Source organism: Podarcis vaucheri (genome assembly GCF_965113315.1).
Source record: "Podarcis vaucheri genome assembly, chromosome: 7".
Classification (NCBI taxonomy): domain Eukaryota; kingdom Metazoa; phylum Chordata; class Lepidosauria; order Squamata; family Lacertidae; genus Podarcis; species Podarcis vaucheri.
In genome coordinates this window covers 40,666,948-40,685,270 of record NC_138765.1, presented here as the reverse complement: position 1 = coordinate 40,685,270, position 18,323 = coordinate 40,666,948, and the positions used below count along the sequence as shown (strand labels likewise).

The window sequence follows — 18,323 nt, the reverse complement described above, 5'->3', positions numbered from 1 at the left end:
CATGGCTGCTTTGTGTTTTTCTCCTTTTATTTTGAGGTGTGAATGTGGTGTCTGAGCACTTAATGGTTTTGTTGGCTCTTTCCCATGATATAGTTAACCTTTTGGTTTCATCCTGAGCTGAATATATACATGATACATATATGAAGGTTCTCATACACACAGCCATCAGTAGTCTTTAACCTTTGTGAAATTGTCTAATCCTCTTTTTAAAGCCAAGCAGATTTGTGGGAGCACACTATGCACTGTTCTGAATCTTCCAGCATCTGGCTTCCTTGGAGGCCTATGAGTTCTCCTATCATGAGAGGGGGAGAAAACTTAACTATCCACTTTTTCCTGGCCTTACATACCTGCCATGCCTCTTTTCTCTTAATTAAACACTACGTGTCATTATTATTCTTCATTGGGCAGTTGCTCCAGTCCCCTGGTTGTTTGGGTTCCCATTTTCTGAAGCTCTTCCAGCTCTACACTACTCTCTGCTAATTGTAACTCAAAGAGGGGTCTCCTAACAACTTTCAGCACCCTTAACAAACCACAACTGTTTAAAGTTGCACGGTCCTGCTTGATGGGCCCTCATTCTGCAGCAGGGCTTGGGGGAGAATCCCTCAGGCCCATTCTGTCATTTTAACAAAGGGGTGCCATTAAGAACATGAGAAGAGCCCTGCAGCAGCTGGATCAGGCCAAAGGAGGCCCATCTTCTCCAGCATCCTGTTCTCACGGGGGCCTGCACCTCATGGAGAGCCAGCCATTTACTTCTGCTATTTTTGTGTGTATTGACTCACATGGTCTTGTAATTCCTTTCTGAAGGCAACAGAAGTGCTGAGGAGGCAAAAGCAGGTAAGATAGTCTTCTCTGCAACCTGGTGGCCTCCAGATGTGTTGGACTAAATCTCCCATCAGCCCCAGGTAGCAGGACTAACAGCTATGAATGATGGGAGCTGTAGTTCAAATCATCTCAAGGGTACCAGGTTGGAGAAAGCTGGCTTCTGGGCCCCTACCTCTTCCTTTTTGTAGCTTCTCAAAATGACTTGAGCCACATCTAAGTTGCTTTTCTTCCAGAATAGCTGCTCGAAAAGCTCTTTCTCCGTTTGACATGCTCCATTCCCCTATCATGAATTGCAGAGATGAGAGCTGGAGATTAAGGGGTGCGTTATACAAACACTGCAGCTCAAGGATGGTGAGGCAGTTTTACTGCTCAATACAAACAGATGTACAAAGCTCATTTAAACACTTGGTTCAGTCAGACAAGTGGTTTTGCAGGCATTCAGTGTGGTGAAGCTTGAACAAAGATCCACCTGGAGGCTGTTAAATTGAGAGTCTTTCCAACCTATACAACAATAGGTTTAAAATTTCAAATACTCTTTATGGCATATGCTTTTGTGGACTAGAGCCCACTTCAGATGCATGAAAGAAAAATGTAGAGGTTTTTGGTTCAAAGCCCAAGAAGCCAGCACAAAACATTAAAACCAAAAACTCAATGCAGGACCATTTAAAATAGCAATTAAAATTATCGACAAAAATTGATTGGTGACATCAACTTTGTAGGAAAAAGAGCACCTAGCCCTCCATATGTTGCTGAACTAAAACGCCCAACATCTGACCATTCATCCTCGCTGGAGCTGTAGTGCTGTTCAGAAGTAAGGTCCACTGTGTTCAGTGCAACTTACTCCCAGGTAAGGGTATATAGGGTTGTACCCTAAATCAGGACTAGAATGGTAAGCAAATAAAAGAATATGGCTTGAAGTGACTGCTAAGGAACAAAGGGCAAAATTGAACCAGCCCTTCCACTCAAAATCTCATTTTGTCCTTCCTAAGCGATATTGATGTTCCCTTTCTATGAAGGATGATTTATGCCCATGACCTAGTACCTTAACAGGACCTTAAAGTGGTCAGTTTAAGTTTTAACAGCCTTGGTGGTCCTCAATGCCCTCCCCAAATGAAATTAAAACATTCCTCTTTGGCACCTTTCAGTACATAACGTGTGCACAATAAAAGGTCAGAAAAATCTTTCTCCCTATCCCAGCTGTGCTGCATCTGCACCATTAAAGTCTCCCTGCCCCAAATTTTCATCTAAGATAAGCATTATAGCTGCCCACTGGCACTGTGAAAATAAAAGTATGTGCGAAGGCTAGATGCAATTTCTGTGTGTGTAAGGGTTGCTTATGTGTTAGTTAATTTGGAAGCCCTTTGAAGAATTCTACAAAGGGATCAAAGACAAATGATTAGAAAGATTTCAGCGAACTGAAGAAAGATCGGACCAGATCAAAGGGAGCAGCTGACAGTTGTTGGCTTGCCATGACTGAGCCTGATTCAGTGGCTTGTTTTATACCTCCTGACTTGTATATTCCTGATACTCCTAAAACAGCATCGTTTACCGTACTATAGGAGTATATGCTGCTAACTTACGAAAATATGTGTATGCTCATTTTACAGATAAGAACATAAGAAATGCCTTGCTGGATCAGATGGCCAGTGGCCTTCCTTGTTTTAAAAAAAGCTTAACAACTTTGACCTGAACCCCCCAAAAGGGGTAGATCACTGCCAGTTTTTAATTCTGTGAGTAGATCGCAGACTCTTGGGAGTTGGCCACCCCTGGCCTATCTGGTTTAGCATCCTGGCCTCACACTGACCAATGAGGTGGCTGTGGGAAACCAGCAAGAAGGATTCAGGTACAAGTGCCCTCCCCTTCCCGTGGTTTCCAGCAACTGGTATAAGCATTATTGCATTTGACCATGGAGGCAGAAAATAGCCATCTTTGCTAGTAGCCATTGAAAGCCATTTGTCAGTGAAGTTATCCAGTCCCCTTTTAAAGCCATTTAAAAGTGGCCATCACTGAATACAGAGGCCCAAGGGGAAGTAGGAGTTTTTAGCCTCAAATTTATGTCAGTTCTGGTGTGTGTGTGTGTGTATATATATATATGTGTATATATATATATATATATATATATATATATATATATATATGCTTTCGTAGATTTTCACGGGTACAGGAATGCAGGTTTTGGTGTCTTCGGGTGTCTTCCCGTGTAAGAGTCGGGGTGTCTGTGCGACGTTTCGACGAGGTCTCACTCGTCATCTTCAGGCTGGTGCTTTCGGCTTCTTGTTACTGGAACAGAGTAACAGTAACAAGAAGCTCTGTTCCAGTAACAAGAAGCCGAAAGCACCAGCCTGAAGATGACGAGTGAGACCTCGTCGAAACGTCGCACAGACACCCCGACTCTTACACGGGAAGACACCCGAAGACACCAAAACCTGCATATATATATATGTATATATATGGAAAAGGCATAATCAGGCAATCACATGTCACTTCATTCCTATACATTATGCCCTGCTCTCAAATTTATAGACATTTCCACTGAATTGGCTTATATGTAAAGTAGTAATACCCTCGAACAAAGGCCACCTTTCCCAACTTAGCACCCGGTAGCTGTTTTGGACTACAACTTCCATCAGCTTCAGCCAACGTGGCCATGCTTGCTTGGGCTGATGGGAGTTGGAGTTTACAGCATCTGGAGGGCTGGGCTGCTGTAGTCTTTAGTTATTAGTCTTCCCTTACCTGTATATCAAATTGGAGCATCGTAGGATTGTTGAAATTTCCCTGAAGAATGTGAACTACAGTGGTACCTCGGGTTACATACGCTTCAGGTTACAGACTCCGCTAACCTAGAAATAATACCTCAGGTTAAGAACTTTGCTTCAGGACGAGAACAGAAATCATACAGTGGCAGTGGGAGGCCCCATTAGCTAAAGTGGTGCTTCAGGTTAAGAACAGTTTCAGGTTAAGAACAGACCTCCAGAACGAATTAAGTTCTTAACCTGAGGTACCACTGTACAACAAATGTTTTGTACTACAAATAAATTGAATCGTCATTATTTTTAATTATTAAACAAAAACGACTTGGATAATAACTTGGCTAGCACACAGGCATGCTCTGGGACTTTGCAAGCAATTCTGGGGCATAGAATTTGGGTAATTGGCTACTTTCTCTGTGGCGGCCCCTAAGCTGTGAAGCCCCCTCCCCACAGAGGTGCACCCAGCACCTTCATTATACAGCTTCTGGTATGAACCTCTTTACCCTGGCTTTTGACACTTGTTTTTAGGACCCATCTTATTTTTATGGTTGTAAGGTGTTTTAAACCATTTTGAATACGGTGTTTTAATACTATAAATCCCCCCACCCGAGACCTTAGGCGGAAGGGAAGGCAATAAACAAACAAGCAAGCAAACGAGACGACAGTGGGCATGCATCTATAGGACACGGAGTTGTACAGTTTTTGGTCCGTTACAGAGAAGGTTCTTTAACATCCCTAGTTGGCCAGCCATCCCCCTTTCTGCTGAGAAGAAAAATATAGTCCCAGAGAACCCAAAACATGGGGTAAAAACCACATGAAGGTCCTCGATTAATTGTGGCCTGCCCTTGGTGCCATGGGTGACTGCAGGCCATGAGGCTAAGTGATACGATTGCCTCAGGTGGCAGATCCATGGAGCAGAAGATCTGGCCTCCAAGGAATGCATTTGCTGCTGCTGTGAGTGTGATGGCTGCTGCACGCTCCTTGAAGGCCAGATTTGCTGCCTCCTTGGCTCCCCCCCAATGCCTCCTCTACAGAAGCCTCTTGACGAATAGAAGGCGCTGCTGGTCTTCCACCCCCAGGGAGGAAATGGGGGCTTTCCTTTGGGTCCCCTGGGTTCTGCACCTACCTGGTTTGATTCAGAGCAGGCCTGTTTCCTTCTGAGTCCCACTTCAATCGTCAGGTCAAGTTGCTTTGATTTCCTTCCCCCACCTCTCCGATGCAAATCCTTATTCTCCCATTGTTCCCTCAGGCGGCAAAACGTCCTGGGCCAGCCCTGAGCAACTGTATGTGGCCAGTGTTCTGCAGTCATCTCAGTGGGCCAAGAACAGTACAGCCTACAGCAGGGGTCAGCAACCTTTTTCAGCCGTGGGCTGTGAGGGGCTGGACTATATTTTGAAAAATAAAAATGAATGAATTCCTATGCCCCACAAATAACCCAGAGGTGCATTTTAAATAAAAGCACACATTCTACTCATGTAAAAACACGTTGATTCCCGAACTGTCCGCGGGCCGGATTGAGAAGGTGATTGGGCCGCATCTGGCCCACGGGCCTTAGGTTGCTTACCCCTGGCCTACAGGATAGACTTGCTTAATAGCTGCACAAGGCCACTGCCTGCCACAAGGAGGAGCATTCCAAGGGGGAAAGCGTTAAATGCAGAAGGGAGATAGAGCTGCAGGGTGTAGCTGCTGCATGGGAGTTAACTGATCGTTCCAGTAGGGGTCACCCAGAGACAGTGAAGAAAAGGACTGGGAGACTGACGGAGGCGACCGCAAGGCAAACTGCTGGGCTGCCTTTCGTTGGGGCAAAGCAAGCTATCAAGAAACATGAGAACATAAGACCAGTGGCCCATCTAGGCCAGCGTTCTCTTCTCACAGCAGCTGACCAGATGCCCACAAGAAGCTTGCAAGTACATGAGTGCAAGGAGCATTTGTCCTTCCTGTGGTTTTTAGAAACTGATATTCAGAAGCATTACTGCTTCCAGCTGTGCAGGCAGAGCATAGCAATCATGGCTCCTATATAGCCTCCACAAATTTGTCTAATCCTCTTTTAAAGCCATTCGAAGTTGGTAGCCATCGCTGCCTACTGTGGGAGAGAGTTCTGTACTTTAGCTATGCCCTGCGTGAGGAAGGACTTTATCTGTCCTGAATCTTCCAACATTCAGCTTCATCAGACAGCTGGCCAGCTAACAATGGAATCCAATGATTTTAACCCTTGCTGGATCCAGGAATTAGAAGGGACTCAGGCATACAGCCTAACCCCCCACCCCAAACTCGAAATAATACGTAGTACAATACAGCGTTTATTATTTGGAACCAACAAGGCACCTGAAGTTATTTTCAGAGACAAAGTAATAGCTGAAGCTACCACTTGTTTCTATTTTTAAAAATACAGTGGTGCCTCGCAAGACAAAATTAATTCGTTCCGCGAGTTTTTCCGTCTAGCGAATTTTTCGTCTTGCGAAGCACGGTGTCCGGAAAGTTTTGGAAAAGCTTCAAAAATCGCCAAAGTCTTCAAAAACCTCAAAAAAGGCTACCACACCACGTTCTATGAGTTGCTCCTCGAAGTCAAGTCGCAACTGTATTAACGGTGTTAAGGAAAAACAAACAAACTTGCAAGACGTTTTCGTCTTGCGAAGCAAGCCCATAGGGGAATTCGTCTTGTGAAGCAGCTCAAAAAACGAAAAACCCTTTCGTCTAGCGAGTTTTTCGTCTTGCGAGGCATTCGTTTTGCGGGGCACCACTGTATGAGTATCATTTAATTTCAAGTAATTACTCTATTAAACCTTCATAAATATGTATATGCATAATCAATCATTTAGGAGGGAGGATTTATTTGATTTTAAGATGATGCAGCCACATATCATGTTTAGGGAAGCTTTTAATGTTTGATGTATCACAGTATTTTAATATTCTTTTGGAAGCCGCCCAGAGTGGCTGGGGAAGCCCAGCCAGATGGGCGGGGTATAAATAATAAATTATTATTATTATTATTATTATTATTATTATTATTATTCATCATCATCATCATCACAATATAGGAGGCAGATGCAAGGCTGTCCTTTCTTTGGAAGCGAGATGGAAGAAGTGCTCTAAGATGGCCCCTGTGGTCTTTGTATGTAAATAGGTATGCTGACCTCTGTCAGGAGGAGGGCAGGGGGAACATGCCCAGCTATTTCCTCATGATCTCTCAGCAGCATTTGGTACCATTAACCATCGTATTTTACTGGAGTGGATGCAGCATCACACACAGCAAGAACTCTGTGGTCAGATTGTTGATCAGGGAGGATGGTCCAAACACTTAAGTCCAATTCAAAGCACTGGTATTCACTTGTAAAGCCATATGCGGCTCAGAACCCCAATACCTCAGAAACTTGCAGAATAATAATATGAATAATAATAATAAATTTTATTTATATCCCGCCCTCCCCAGCCGAAGCTGGGCTCAGAGTGGCTAACATCAAATGAATAACACATTAACATAATATCAGACAATCAATTAAAATACATCCTCAAATCAGGATCAGAATAAAATCCAATCAGATGGCAAGCGGCAGATTAGGGTTGGGGACCTTAAATGCTCACCAGGCCCAACTGTTTGTGCTGAACTTATATGGGCTTGTGAGAAAAATTGGGAGGCCACTTTCATGCAAGTTCTTATGAAAGGGGAGAGGGAGTCAGACTGAACCCCGACCAAAGGTCTGGCAGAACAGCTCCATCTTGCAGGCCCTGCGGAAAGATGTCAAGTCCCGCAGGGCCCTAGTCTCTTGTGACAGAGCATTCCACCAGATTGGAGCCACAGCCGAAAAAGCCCTGGCTCTAGTTGAGGCCAGCCTACCCTCTCTGTGGCCTGGGACCTTCAGGATGTTTTTGTTTGAAGACCGTAAGTTCCTCTGTGGGACATACCAGGAGAGGCGGTCCCGTAGGTACGAGGGTCCTAGGCCTTATAGGGCTTTAAAGGTAAGAGAAGAGAAGAACAGAAGAAACAGGCAGCTAAAGAATGAGAAAGGGATAGTGAGAAAGAAGATGGTGGCAAAACCTCCCAGGTCTCAAGAGTAGGAGTTTGATGGAATGCACCACACAATAAATAAGAGATCCAGCCATCTTATTCTTAATAGAAGCTTCTAGAACCATGTGCTTTACTGCTCCCTTAGGGACCCACATTTTTTCCCCTACAGCCAAGAAACCTCAGATCGCCGAGGCAGGGCTTAAAGCAAAAAGGTTATTAGAGTAAACTACCATATAATTAAGATAATTGTGAACAATAACATCATTTAAGAAGAAGGTGGGTTGGGTTACCACAGACGACTCATCATGCCGTCTGTCAATGTTGGAAAGAAAGAGAGACACGCATTCAGCAGGCAAGTCCAGGCAGCAGCTCTCAATGCTGGGCAGCATGTGAGGCATAGAAGGTTGGGCACCAGATGCTGCCAGGTAAGATCAAACAACTGGTGGCCGGGGGGGGGGAGAGAGGGGAGCCTTGCAAACACAAATTTGTCACAGTGGGGCAGATAGTATCAGCTCCTCATGACTCGAATACAGTGGTACCTCGGGTTAAGTACTTAATTTGTTCCGGAGGTCCATCCTTAGCCTGAAACTGTTCTTAACCTGAAGCACCACTTTAGCTAATGGGGCCTCCTGCTGCTGCCGTGCCGCTTGAGCACGATTTCTGTTCTCATCCTGAAGCAAAGTTCTTAATCCAAGGTACTATTTCTGGGTTAGCAGAGCCTGTAACTTGAAGCGTATGTAACCTGAAGTGTATGTAACTCGAGGTACCACTGTACCACCTTCCTTATCTAAGGCCCTTGGTGTGATTTGGGCTGCAGCATCCATCAACTTGGCAAAGGCAGGGCTGGTGGTTCTGCTAAGAGATCCTAGTGGAGGAGATTCTGAAGGTGTTTGAGGACAGGGATTTGAAAAGTCACCGAACAAATGTATGCCACCACAGCAGCAAGAATACTTATTGCAAAGTACTGGAAGACACAAGAGCTACCCATTCTGGAAGAATGGCAGATGAAGGTGATGGACTATATGGAACTGGCGGAAATGACTGGCAGAATCCGAGACCAGGGAGAAGAGTCGGTGGAAGAAGATTGGAATAAATTTAAAGACTATCTACAGAAATATTGTAAAATTGATGAATGTTAGAATGATGTTGGATAGAAATTAAGTGGTTTTCAGCTGTAATATTATAAGGGAATATGACAAATGGATTATTTAGGTAAAAACCTAATGTCATAATATTTTAAAATTTAAAGACTAGGATAAACAAAGAGGGTAGGGATTTGCTGAACCAACAAACCGAATTGGAATACAAAAAAGGGAGGCGTGAGGAGGTCCGGGAAATAAGCTAATGAAAAATAAGTAATGGAAAGATGGAGTTGATTTTAACCATTTTTTTAAAATTTTGTATTCCCCCCCCCCCCAATTTTTATTCTGGAATACTTTGAAAATCTTAATAAATATCTTATAAAAATAAGAATAATAAAAAAGTCACCGAACAAGACCACTTGTTACTGCTCTTACCTTGCCTTTCCAGAGGGAAAGTCTCTCACAATCCTGTTAGGGTGCTCCTGTACTCTGGGTGTAGGTAACAGAAGATACCTGCGACACTGGATTCTGCAGGAAAGAAAATGAAATCAGGATATACTATTTTGAAGTGCAAACAAAAAGAACCTGATCTAAACTTTGCTTCAAATTCTAAAAAGACAAGTGTCGCTGAAGTGAACCAGAAGCACTTGGCTTGCCACAGCTGCTGTGCATTTCAAGACTTCTCACTGGATTGTGTCCCAAGTCTTGCAGAATATCCCAACCGGCATTGTAAGCAGCATTTAAATGGAATCTTTAACCTTACCTGCATCCTTTTTATCGGTCCAAAAATATCTGGAGCATCCATTTGTGAACCCTGGGCTGTTAACGGATCGTGTTGTTTGATTAGGAGACACTTCATTGTTCCTGAGTTTTTGCCAAAAGAAAAAGAAGGGGGGGGAAAGCACCTTTTGGGCCAATTAGTGTGAAGTCTTTGCTTGTTTAAGGCATCTCTAGGAGTTGTTTTTCCTGCTTCACATTCCTCCTTTTGCTCCTTGGCTACTTTTAAAAGCAGCTGAGCAATTGCTGCATTTCCAAACACAAAGAACAATAGCACTTCATGCACCGCAAAGGCCATTGGAGCAAATATTGATCAGGGGGTTTGAATGCCAGAAAAGCTTTTGCAGAAGGGGCACACCCAATATTGCTAGGAGAAAAAAAAAAAGATGAAAAGTCTAGCTGATCACCTGCTGATCTGGAGATTCCAGTCTCTTACAAATGAGGGCGTCTTTTCTAAAGCCAGAAAAATAAATCCTCTTTCTTCACCTCTACATGACTAGCAATGATCTCATTTCCTCTCTCCCCCACCGATATTTGCAGAGGTGGGTCAAAATAATACCACCCACAGAGATGCATCACTTTGATAATAAAGGTAAAAGGGAGGATTTAGGGATAAGCTGCTGCTGCTTTTAGTAGATTTTAAACCATGACTACCAGATTTTTATTTTTTTTTAAAGTCCCAGGTTTCCACGGAAGACTTTGATGTATGCAGGAAAGTCAAAGCAGTATAACTAGCTTAGCAGTTTAAGCTCTGAATCCGTTCAGATAATGAATTCTGGATTTAACTTTTATTTTATTTTTTAAGAATACTTGATAGACTTCTGTCTTTAGGTGCATAACACCACACCTTCAAAATGGGCCTCATTACAATTTTGTCTCCTGTGGGGTGAACCTCTCTTCTTCCCAACTTTCAAAAAGCAGTTGCCAGCAGTAAAATTGCTGATTCAATCATCCCAGGAAGGAAGCTGGAGAACTGAGATAAATAGTGGTAACAAGAGATGAAGCTGCAGATCTTTTTGACAAATTAAAAATTAACAAATCACCAGGTCAGGTGGCATCTACCAGAAAGTTCTTAAAAGAACACAAGATGTGAAAATGCTGATCTTCTAACACAAATATAAAATTTCTCTCTAAGACCAGCTTACATAAGTGAGGACTGGAAAGTGGCCACTGTAACCCTTAAAAAAACCACAAACCACTGGCACATTTAAAAGTGTACAAAGGACAGCTGTTGGAGGGGTGTGTGTGGATTTGTGGGCGAGAAAAGGCTTGTACCATCTTTTCTGCTTTCTGATGCAGCTTTGCCATTTATTTGCTTTTAATAAAATAAAAGTTAAATGACAAAATAAAAAGGTGTTGGAGCAGCATGGCATGAAACACACAGTTTGTTCCCACAACCAATCAATTCCTTCTAGGTAACACACTATAAAATCAGAAGTAACTACAAAATGTCTTTATTGGAAAAAAAGCAGATTATAACATCTAAGGTTAAATGAAATTCTGACTTTTAATATTAAAATAACTTAGGACGATAGCAAGCAGCTTCTTTAGATAAATAAATCTACATTTCCCAACTTTAATTCTTCAACAATCAAGGAAACCAAATGACAAGACAAAAACCCGGCAAGTCAATCTATGTACTAACTAAAAGGCCGAAGGTTTTAGAATGATATATACAAACAAGGTTAAACTAACATATTTGCAGCATGTAAACTAGACACGATATACAAATTGGGCATTTAATATATTTCCTACAAAATAAAAATCAACATTGGTCCAAGTTCTTGGAAAAAAAACTATATTCTTTTAAAGAAAATGAAAATAATTCTCAAGAAAAAAACTTAATTTAAGTCAAATTATATACTCTAGTTATGGCATTAGTTGCATGATGAATCACAAACTTTCCTCAGGGCATGAGAAAGCAGCTTTTGTGTGCCTTCTTCGAGCTTTGGTTTAAATTCTTGGACTTCTTGAAATTCTGAATTTCAGAATGTGCACCCTCTATTTTTAAGCAATTCTCTTTTCATTCAAATTCAAAACTACTTTGGTCTTTCCTTTGGAACCTTATAATTTTAAGGGATATGGTGGAACTTCCAAGTAGGCTGTTCTTTTGCATTTTCCAACAAGAGAGAAATGTGGAAGGCAAAATTCCTGCTTTTTTCATTAATGCAAAGACTAAGCAATGAAACTGAAAGTAGAAAGAATAGGAAAAATCACCAATAAATATTATGGCACAAATGAAAGAAGTGTTCCATCCCTGTTAAATAAGAATTCTCTCGAAGCAAACATAAAAAGCTGCCTCAAACTCTTTGTCCCTCTAATCCAGCCTTCTGGTGCCCTCCAAATGTTGGACCATAACTCCTATCTGACGGGCGCCAGGTTGGCAAAGGCTATTCTAGTTCAGTGTTCCTTCCTGACTGGCAGGAATTCTCCAGAGACACAGGGAGACACAGGCCTTTTGCATCACTTGCTACCTGTTCCTTTCAACTGGAGAAGTCTGGGACTGCCTGCACACTGAGCTATGCGCACCCCCCAAAAAAACAACTTGAAGGGAGTTTCTTTTTATACTTTCCAAGGAAAAGAGGTAAAACGTTTCACTCTAATTTCAGTGCACACCATTTCAGAGTCGCTGTGGGAAGCTTTCTGGATGCTTTCTTCTTAACAAAAAATAATTAAGGAAATCTAAACAAGCTCTGTTTTTCAAAACGGAAAGAAAAAAGTTGGCAAGACACAGCCCACTGAGCCGTGATCAAATTCCGCTTTCTGTGGAAAAACAGTTTATGGAAAATGACTGCATTCTGGACAGGGCAAACTTGGTCTTGCTAGAAATAAAAAGGTTCAGCATCTATATAACAATACGGAACTGCGTAAAAAAAAAGAAAAGAAAAAAAAAGACCTGAAACATTTTTAACAAGTGAAATTAAATACTCCATTCCAACGGATGTCAGTTTAGAACAGTAAAAACAGTGGTGTATGTACATAGTGTGGGTGTTGTGCTATTCACTGAAAATTAAGGCAGGAATATGAATTAAAAGGTTTGCCACTAATGGTCAAGGCACTGGGTAATACAAACTTCCCTGACTTGGCGGCCTTCAGATGTTCTGGACTGCAACTCCCATTGTGGTTATAGGGTGGGAAGAGAGGAAGACAGTTAAACTTAAATGATGGAAGGAGGTTGGTTTTAGGTGGACTGGCCCCAATCCAGAGAATCACAGGAGAAAACCATGCACAATGTTGAGCGTTCAGCAGGGATAACCAACACAAATGCTGTTGGACTACAATTCACACCAGCTCAGGTTAGTATGGCCAATGTTCAGGGATGATGAGAGTTGCAGTCCAACAGCATCTGAAGGTACTTCAATGGCTACCTCTGATGTTCTGAGAAACAAAGCATGCTGTACAAGGGATCCAAATACGACGAGCATCCATCACTCCAGGTTGTGGCATGTACTAGACTCCACACCCCATGAAACAAGCTGGGCCCCACTGGATCAAGACTGTTGCTTCCAACACCAAGAGGGCCCAAGCATTATCCTGCATCAGTTCAAAAAGGTGGCATTTCTTCCTTGCTGGAGAGAGAACAGGTATATTTTTAATCCATTATATTTTATAATATAAAAAGGGGGCAAAATCTCAAAACTGTTCCTTTGCCATTTATTTCCCCCCTGTATAATTCCAGCAGAACAGTTTGGCAACCTTCCTTGACTGATGCCTTTTAGGTTTTGTGGACTAGAACTTCCATCAACTCCAGCCAGAGCAGACGTGGTGTGTGAAGCCTGCTTTGAGGGATTTGGTTTGGTTTGCTTTCAAAGTATAACACTGATGTTCTGTTGGCTGTTGTGGCTGACAGCTTGAAAACGAAAGGATCACATTCTTAGTTTTGCTGAAATTACTGGAGCATACAACTGTTTACAGCAGACAGAAATCTGGCCCCCGCATGTAAAACTTAAAACCAGTTAAAACATGCTTAAGGTCGATAAAGTCTTATGAGTCTACAGAGTTCTGGGTGTTTTGTAGGAGCTCAGGCAAAACAGGAAAATATGCACATTTCAAGGAACTCTTTGTGTTTGTTATTAAGTATCGTTTTTACTTCCGTTTGGCCTCCAAGGACATCTCCAAGTAGGTCTGCACATCATAAAATTGTCTCTGGAGAGGCAATGGGTAAAGACTTTCAAGGTGGATTTGGTGAAAATGAAAATTTCAGCGTGCCACTGGCAAATCTATCAGTGACTCCCATCTTCTGCCACCCTGTTTCCCAGGGTGATTGGTTCTTGTTACTGAACTGTCCAAACAAGCTGCTCTTGCCAGACATTCTAGGCGATTACACGATGTTTAAATGGCCTTTATTAAATGTGGCATGACCCCCACTTCAGCCTGAAAAAAAAACAGTCGGGTGGGGTGAGGGGAGAGATGGAGCAAATGCCCCTCAGGGCCTCCTTGGAAAACTGCTATGTGTTTGTCAAGGGCCACTTGTTTCCTAATAACCTGAAATCAGTTTGAAAATGCTGGGGATTCAATCATTAATAATTTGACCTCCAGAGTTGAGCTTCTCAAGAGGCAAGCTGTAAAAATCCAGCATGGAGCAAACCAAATGTAAAAGGACCTCTCTGGAAAAAGCATGTCTGCCACTTGCAACTGAAACCACACCATAAATCTGCTGCCCTTAAAAACACACACACACAACAAAGGCAACATATAATCTAGTACAATTGCAAAACAAGTAGAATTTTGCATAGTCAGGAGGACTGAAGTTATTAGCTGAAATTGGTGTAAAAGCCTAAGAGACTGACCAAAACAAAAACAAAAAACACACACCAGAGTTTGAGGACCTGGGAAGCCATCCCTAGTGGCTGTTTTATCTGCCACTAGTAAGCAGGCAGTGATGTCCAGAGTGCCAGGGCCAAGTCACTGTGAGGAAAGACATGTTAAAACAGGAGACTCTCATTCCTTGGTTGCCTCTTATTAGGCTCGAATGAGCAAGGGAGCATCACAAGGCAGGGTGGGAACATCTCAGCTCTTAGGCAGCCTTTCAGGTTTCTGCATCCCAACACACCAGCCTTCGTCCCAGACATTTTAGACTACAGCTCCCATTAGTCCCTGCCAGCACACCAATAGTACTATTATAAGCAACTATGCCCATAACTATATAGCTGCCTGCCAGCTCAAGGAGGCTATGAGGTCTCAACCTGCCCTGGAGTCTTGGACTATGTTGTAACTGGATCCGGCCTGCATCCCTAAACTGGTAAAACTCCACAACTCCCACACAAGGGATCCCAAACATCTAAGAAACCCCCTGCAAAAATGCTTGTTGCATCGATGATTCCTCAGTGGGTTCAGTTCATATAATATTCTACAAAGAGCTTCTTCCACATCTCTCTTGTTGGCACTGTATGAAAGCACCATGAGCTAAGACAATGAATTTCTCCCCCACAGAACAACTTCTTTCTCTTAAGTCATGTTAAGAGCATGACCATAACTAAAAAACAAAACAAAACCCAATCCTCTCCTGCAACAACCACCCAGACCCTCATATTGTGAGGTCATTTCTCAAAACGCCTCAAGCCAAGATGCAATGAGACCCAGCATAAAAATGTAGCATTTATCCGCTTTCTCCTGCAGCACTGCTGCAAGCGGTTAAGATTCTTGCAGGGACCCAAACTACAATGGGACAAAACTATGACGAACAGATGGCCCTGCCTAGCATAGCACAGAAAACAACACTTCTCGCTGCACTTTTACAGTTACATCCACGTGGTGCATCATTTTTCAAGTACCCAGTGTCTTGGGAGGAATTATTTAGGCACACACTCTGAGAGGCGCACCTCTCTTTTCAGTCTCAGAAGCAATAAATAAACTTGGCTGCTTTGTCTCTTAAAAGAAGAACTGACAAGTCATCTGTGGAAATCTTCTCCCGCCAACAACGGCCTCCCTCCTGGTTGCAATTTGATGGGGCGCAAAACACCTCAGAGTTCTGTAATGTGCATTGGGTATCCAGGGGGAGGGTGGGGTGGCACTGTCATACTGAGGCGCCTGATGTGACAACCATGGCAAAGCAAGTGCCCCTCTAAAGGATAACAACGGCGGCCTTCTTCGTCATTGAGCTGGAGTCCACAGTCCTAAGAGGAACAAGAGTATGCACATGTTAGACAGCTGGGGAAAACTCCTAATGAAAAGAATCACATTTAGGCAGCCCTCACCAATCTGGTGGCCCTCCAGGTGTTTTGGACTACAACTCCCAACAGCGCTTGCTGGCTTGTGGCATGGATACTTGAGGGGATGCTTCTCCCACATCAACCATGCACCAAGCTCTATCTCATAGTCCCTTCTCCAGATTCTCCTGCCACCCAAAGGGTGGAAGCAGTGCACAGAGCCTTTTCAGTGGTGGCTCCCAGCTTCTGGAACTCTCTCCAGGGAAGCTCACCTGGCCCTATCTTAATGTTTAAGTGACTGGCAAAGCTGCCCATTTCGTTTCCTCAGCCTTTTATCCTTTGATGAATTTTTGCTGCTGCTTCCAGTGCTGCATTTTACTGCTGTAAAGTGTTTTCCTGATATAGATTGCTGTTTAATTGTATTTTAGGAGCTATTGTAAAGCACCCTGACATGTTTTCTAATCAAAATACTGTAAAAATAAAATAAAATGGCGGGCGGGTAAGGCACAAGCGCCAAGTTGGAGAAGGCTGGCTTAGACCAAGGCCAAAGAGCCTGCCTTACTCAAGCACCGGAGAAGCGCCAAGGTTTACCTCACAATGGTAACACTCCACATGGTAATCCCTGTCCATCGACACCACCCGGATGGTCTCCTCGGAACCCTGATTTGAGGAAGATAACAAGTAAGGTATGGCAACATTCTATAGTTTCCCCCTCAATGGAAATAGGCACTCAGGGAATCCCCTCCCCATTTTTATTTTTGCAACTTAACAAGAAAATGTCTCTCTACTTCACCCACTCTTTGCTTCATTTGGGGAGGGGGTTTCTGGAGGCTGGCTCTAGTGGAAGCAGAATTGTTCCATTTTATTCCATTCTTCTGTCAGGCAAGGATAATTCCTTGCAAAATACAGTGTACAGCTTAAGGCTGAGGTGCAGATTCCCCCCCCCCCCGCAGAATTAGAGCTTTGTTGGGGCACTCAAGAGGGAAGAAGGGAGGGGCCCGTACACCTGAAAGGTTGTAAAGAAAATGGAACCTACAGCTACACACATCTGGACAGGAGCAAATACAATAACAATAATAATAATAATAATAATTTATTATTTATACCCCGCCCATCTGGCTGAGTTTCCCCAGCCACTCTGGGCGGCTCCCAATCAGTGTTAAAAACAGTACAGCGTCTTGGGGTGAGTGGGGAGAGGAGCTCTGTGCCATGCAGATATTTTATCTGCTGGTCTAGGGAAAGGTTATCATACTGTTTCACAAGTCTCACCTAAGAGAACCACCTAACAGTTTGTGTCCAGTACGTTGCTGCCTCTTCGCCAATGACCCAGGAGTGGCTTTTAGAGAAAAATGGAACGGATGTTGATGTGGTTGACTGCTAGCCAGGTGCACTTACTTAGGCTGCACACATTTACTGGTACCCAGGAAAGCATGTCAGGACCTTGTAGTCAACACATTCGACATCACCAACAATAAGCAATTCTGTTCAGCACATTGTAATAAACCACGTAATAAACAAAAAGAAACTCAACAAATACTCTCTGGCTGTCAGTTGTAGCTGGGGGCTTTTTGCTTCAGACAATTTGATATGCTTATGGACAATTTGATAAATCTCATGGAGGAAGAGGGCGCCTTTTTTGTTTAAAGAACAGACCCCTGCCAAACAGTTCCAAAGTCAGCCTGAGTTGAGATGTGGTTAGAACATCAGGTCTGTAAACAACGTATTTTCTTTGCAGTCCAGAAGGGAGCAGATCCACCTTAAAAGGCTGTATAATCTCTGCCATGAACAGGCAGATGGATTTTACTAGAAACCTTGCTAACCTACCTTTGAGTGAGTCAGAGAAGGGGATGTGGAAGAACCTGCATTTGAGACAACCACATGTCGCTTGCTTCAAAGTAGCCCTAGAATGATCTCATCATCTTCATTGTATGTGTGCAAGCATCTTAATTCTATGTCAGCAAAGTTCAAACAACACTTTTAAAGTGTCACCTTCTTGGTAAATTTAAGGAGACATAGGGAAGGCTGCAAAGTATATGCAAATGGAATACCATACCTGTGCTGGTAAAATGGGCTGGTTACAGGAAGCACATTTTGGTGCAAAAACCCTAGCATGAAAAGAGAAAGTATGTCACACTCTTGTTTAATAAAGAAAGTAAAATAAATATAAGAGAAGGGTGGGAGAATACGACAGCATTTTAACTACAGCTAAAGTTTGGGGTCCCTATAGCAGACGTCTTGCTCAAGCAGTCTTCTCTTTTGGCTCAAGTCCCAAATACCTGGTTGAGGAGGCACCCTTTCCCTTATTAGTAAATTCACAATGTATTATCACTAAGAGCAAGCAGAATTTCTCAACCTGTAAGCAGGTGTTGGCCCCGCCAGATGTTGTTGAAGTACAACTCCCATCAGCCCCTGCAAGCATGGCCAATGGGCAAGGAAGATGGAGGTTGTAGTTCAGTAACACCCGGAGGGTCAGAGGTTCCCCACACCTGTTTCAGGGGCTGGCATTCTAAACTTTTATGAGGTACTGGGTTCAATAGTTTAAACTGGCCTCCCCCAACCAAGATGCTTTTGACTACAACACCCATCAGCCCCAGCACTGTATGGCCATACTAGCTGGGGCTGATGAGAGTTACTCTAAAACATCTGGAGGACTCCAACTGGCTGGCTAGGAACGTAACAGACTGCTGGATCAGGCTGTTTTTGGAGTGGTCAACCAGGACCCAGCCACCAGTAGCCT

General features: G+C 43.2%; 1 protein-coding gene across 2 annotated transcripts in view; it reads right to left on the bottom strand.

Annotated features, from left to right (window-relative positions):
• Positions 1 to 10,875: 10,875 nt before the first annotated feature.
• WTIP (WT1 interacting protein) overlaps positions 10,876 to 18,323 on the bottom strand; it is a 62,970-nt gene continuing 55,522 nt past the window's right edge. The window contains exons 6-8 of one of the 2 annotated variants that reach the window (XM_082233483.1): positions 17,640 to 17,691; positions 16,178 to 16,246; positions 10,876 to 15,553 (exon numbers count right to left, since the gene is read on the bottom strand). In XM_082233483.1, coding sequence (XP_082089609.1) covers positions 15,401 to 15,553; positions 16,178 to 16,246; positions 17,640 to 17,691 — 274 coding nt within the window. In that variant the 3' untranslated portion in view covers positions 10,876 to 15,400. Of the gene's footprint in view, positions 15,554 to 16,177; positions 16,247 to 17,639; positions 17,692 to 18,323 lie in introns of those variants that run through there. The other variant, XR_014222123.1, reaches the window with a different exon arrangement.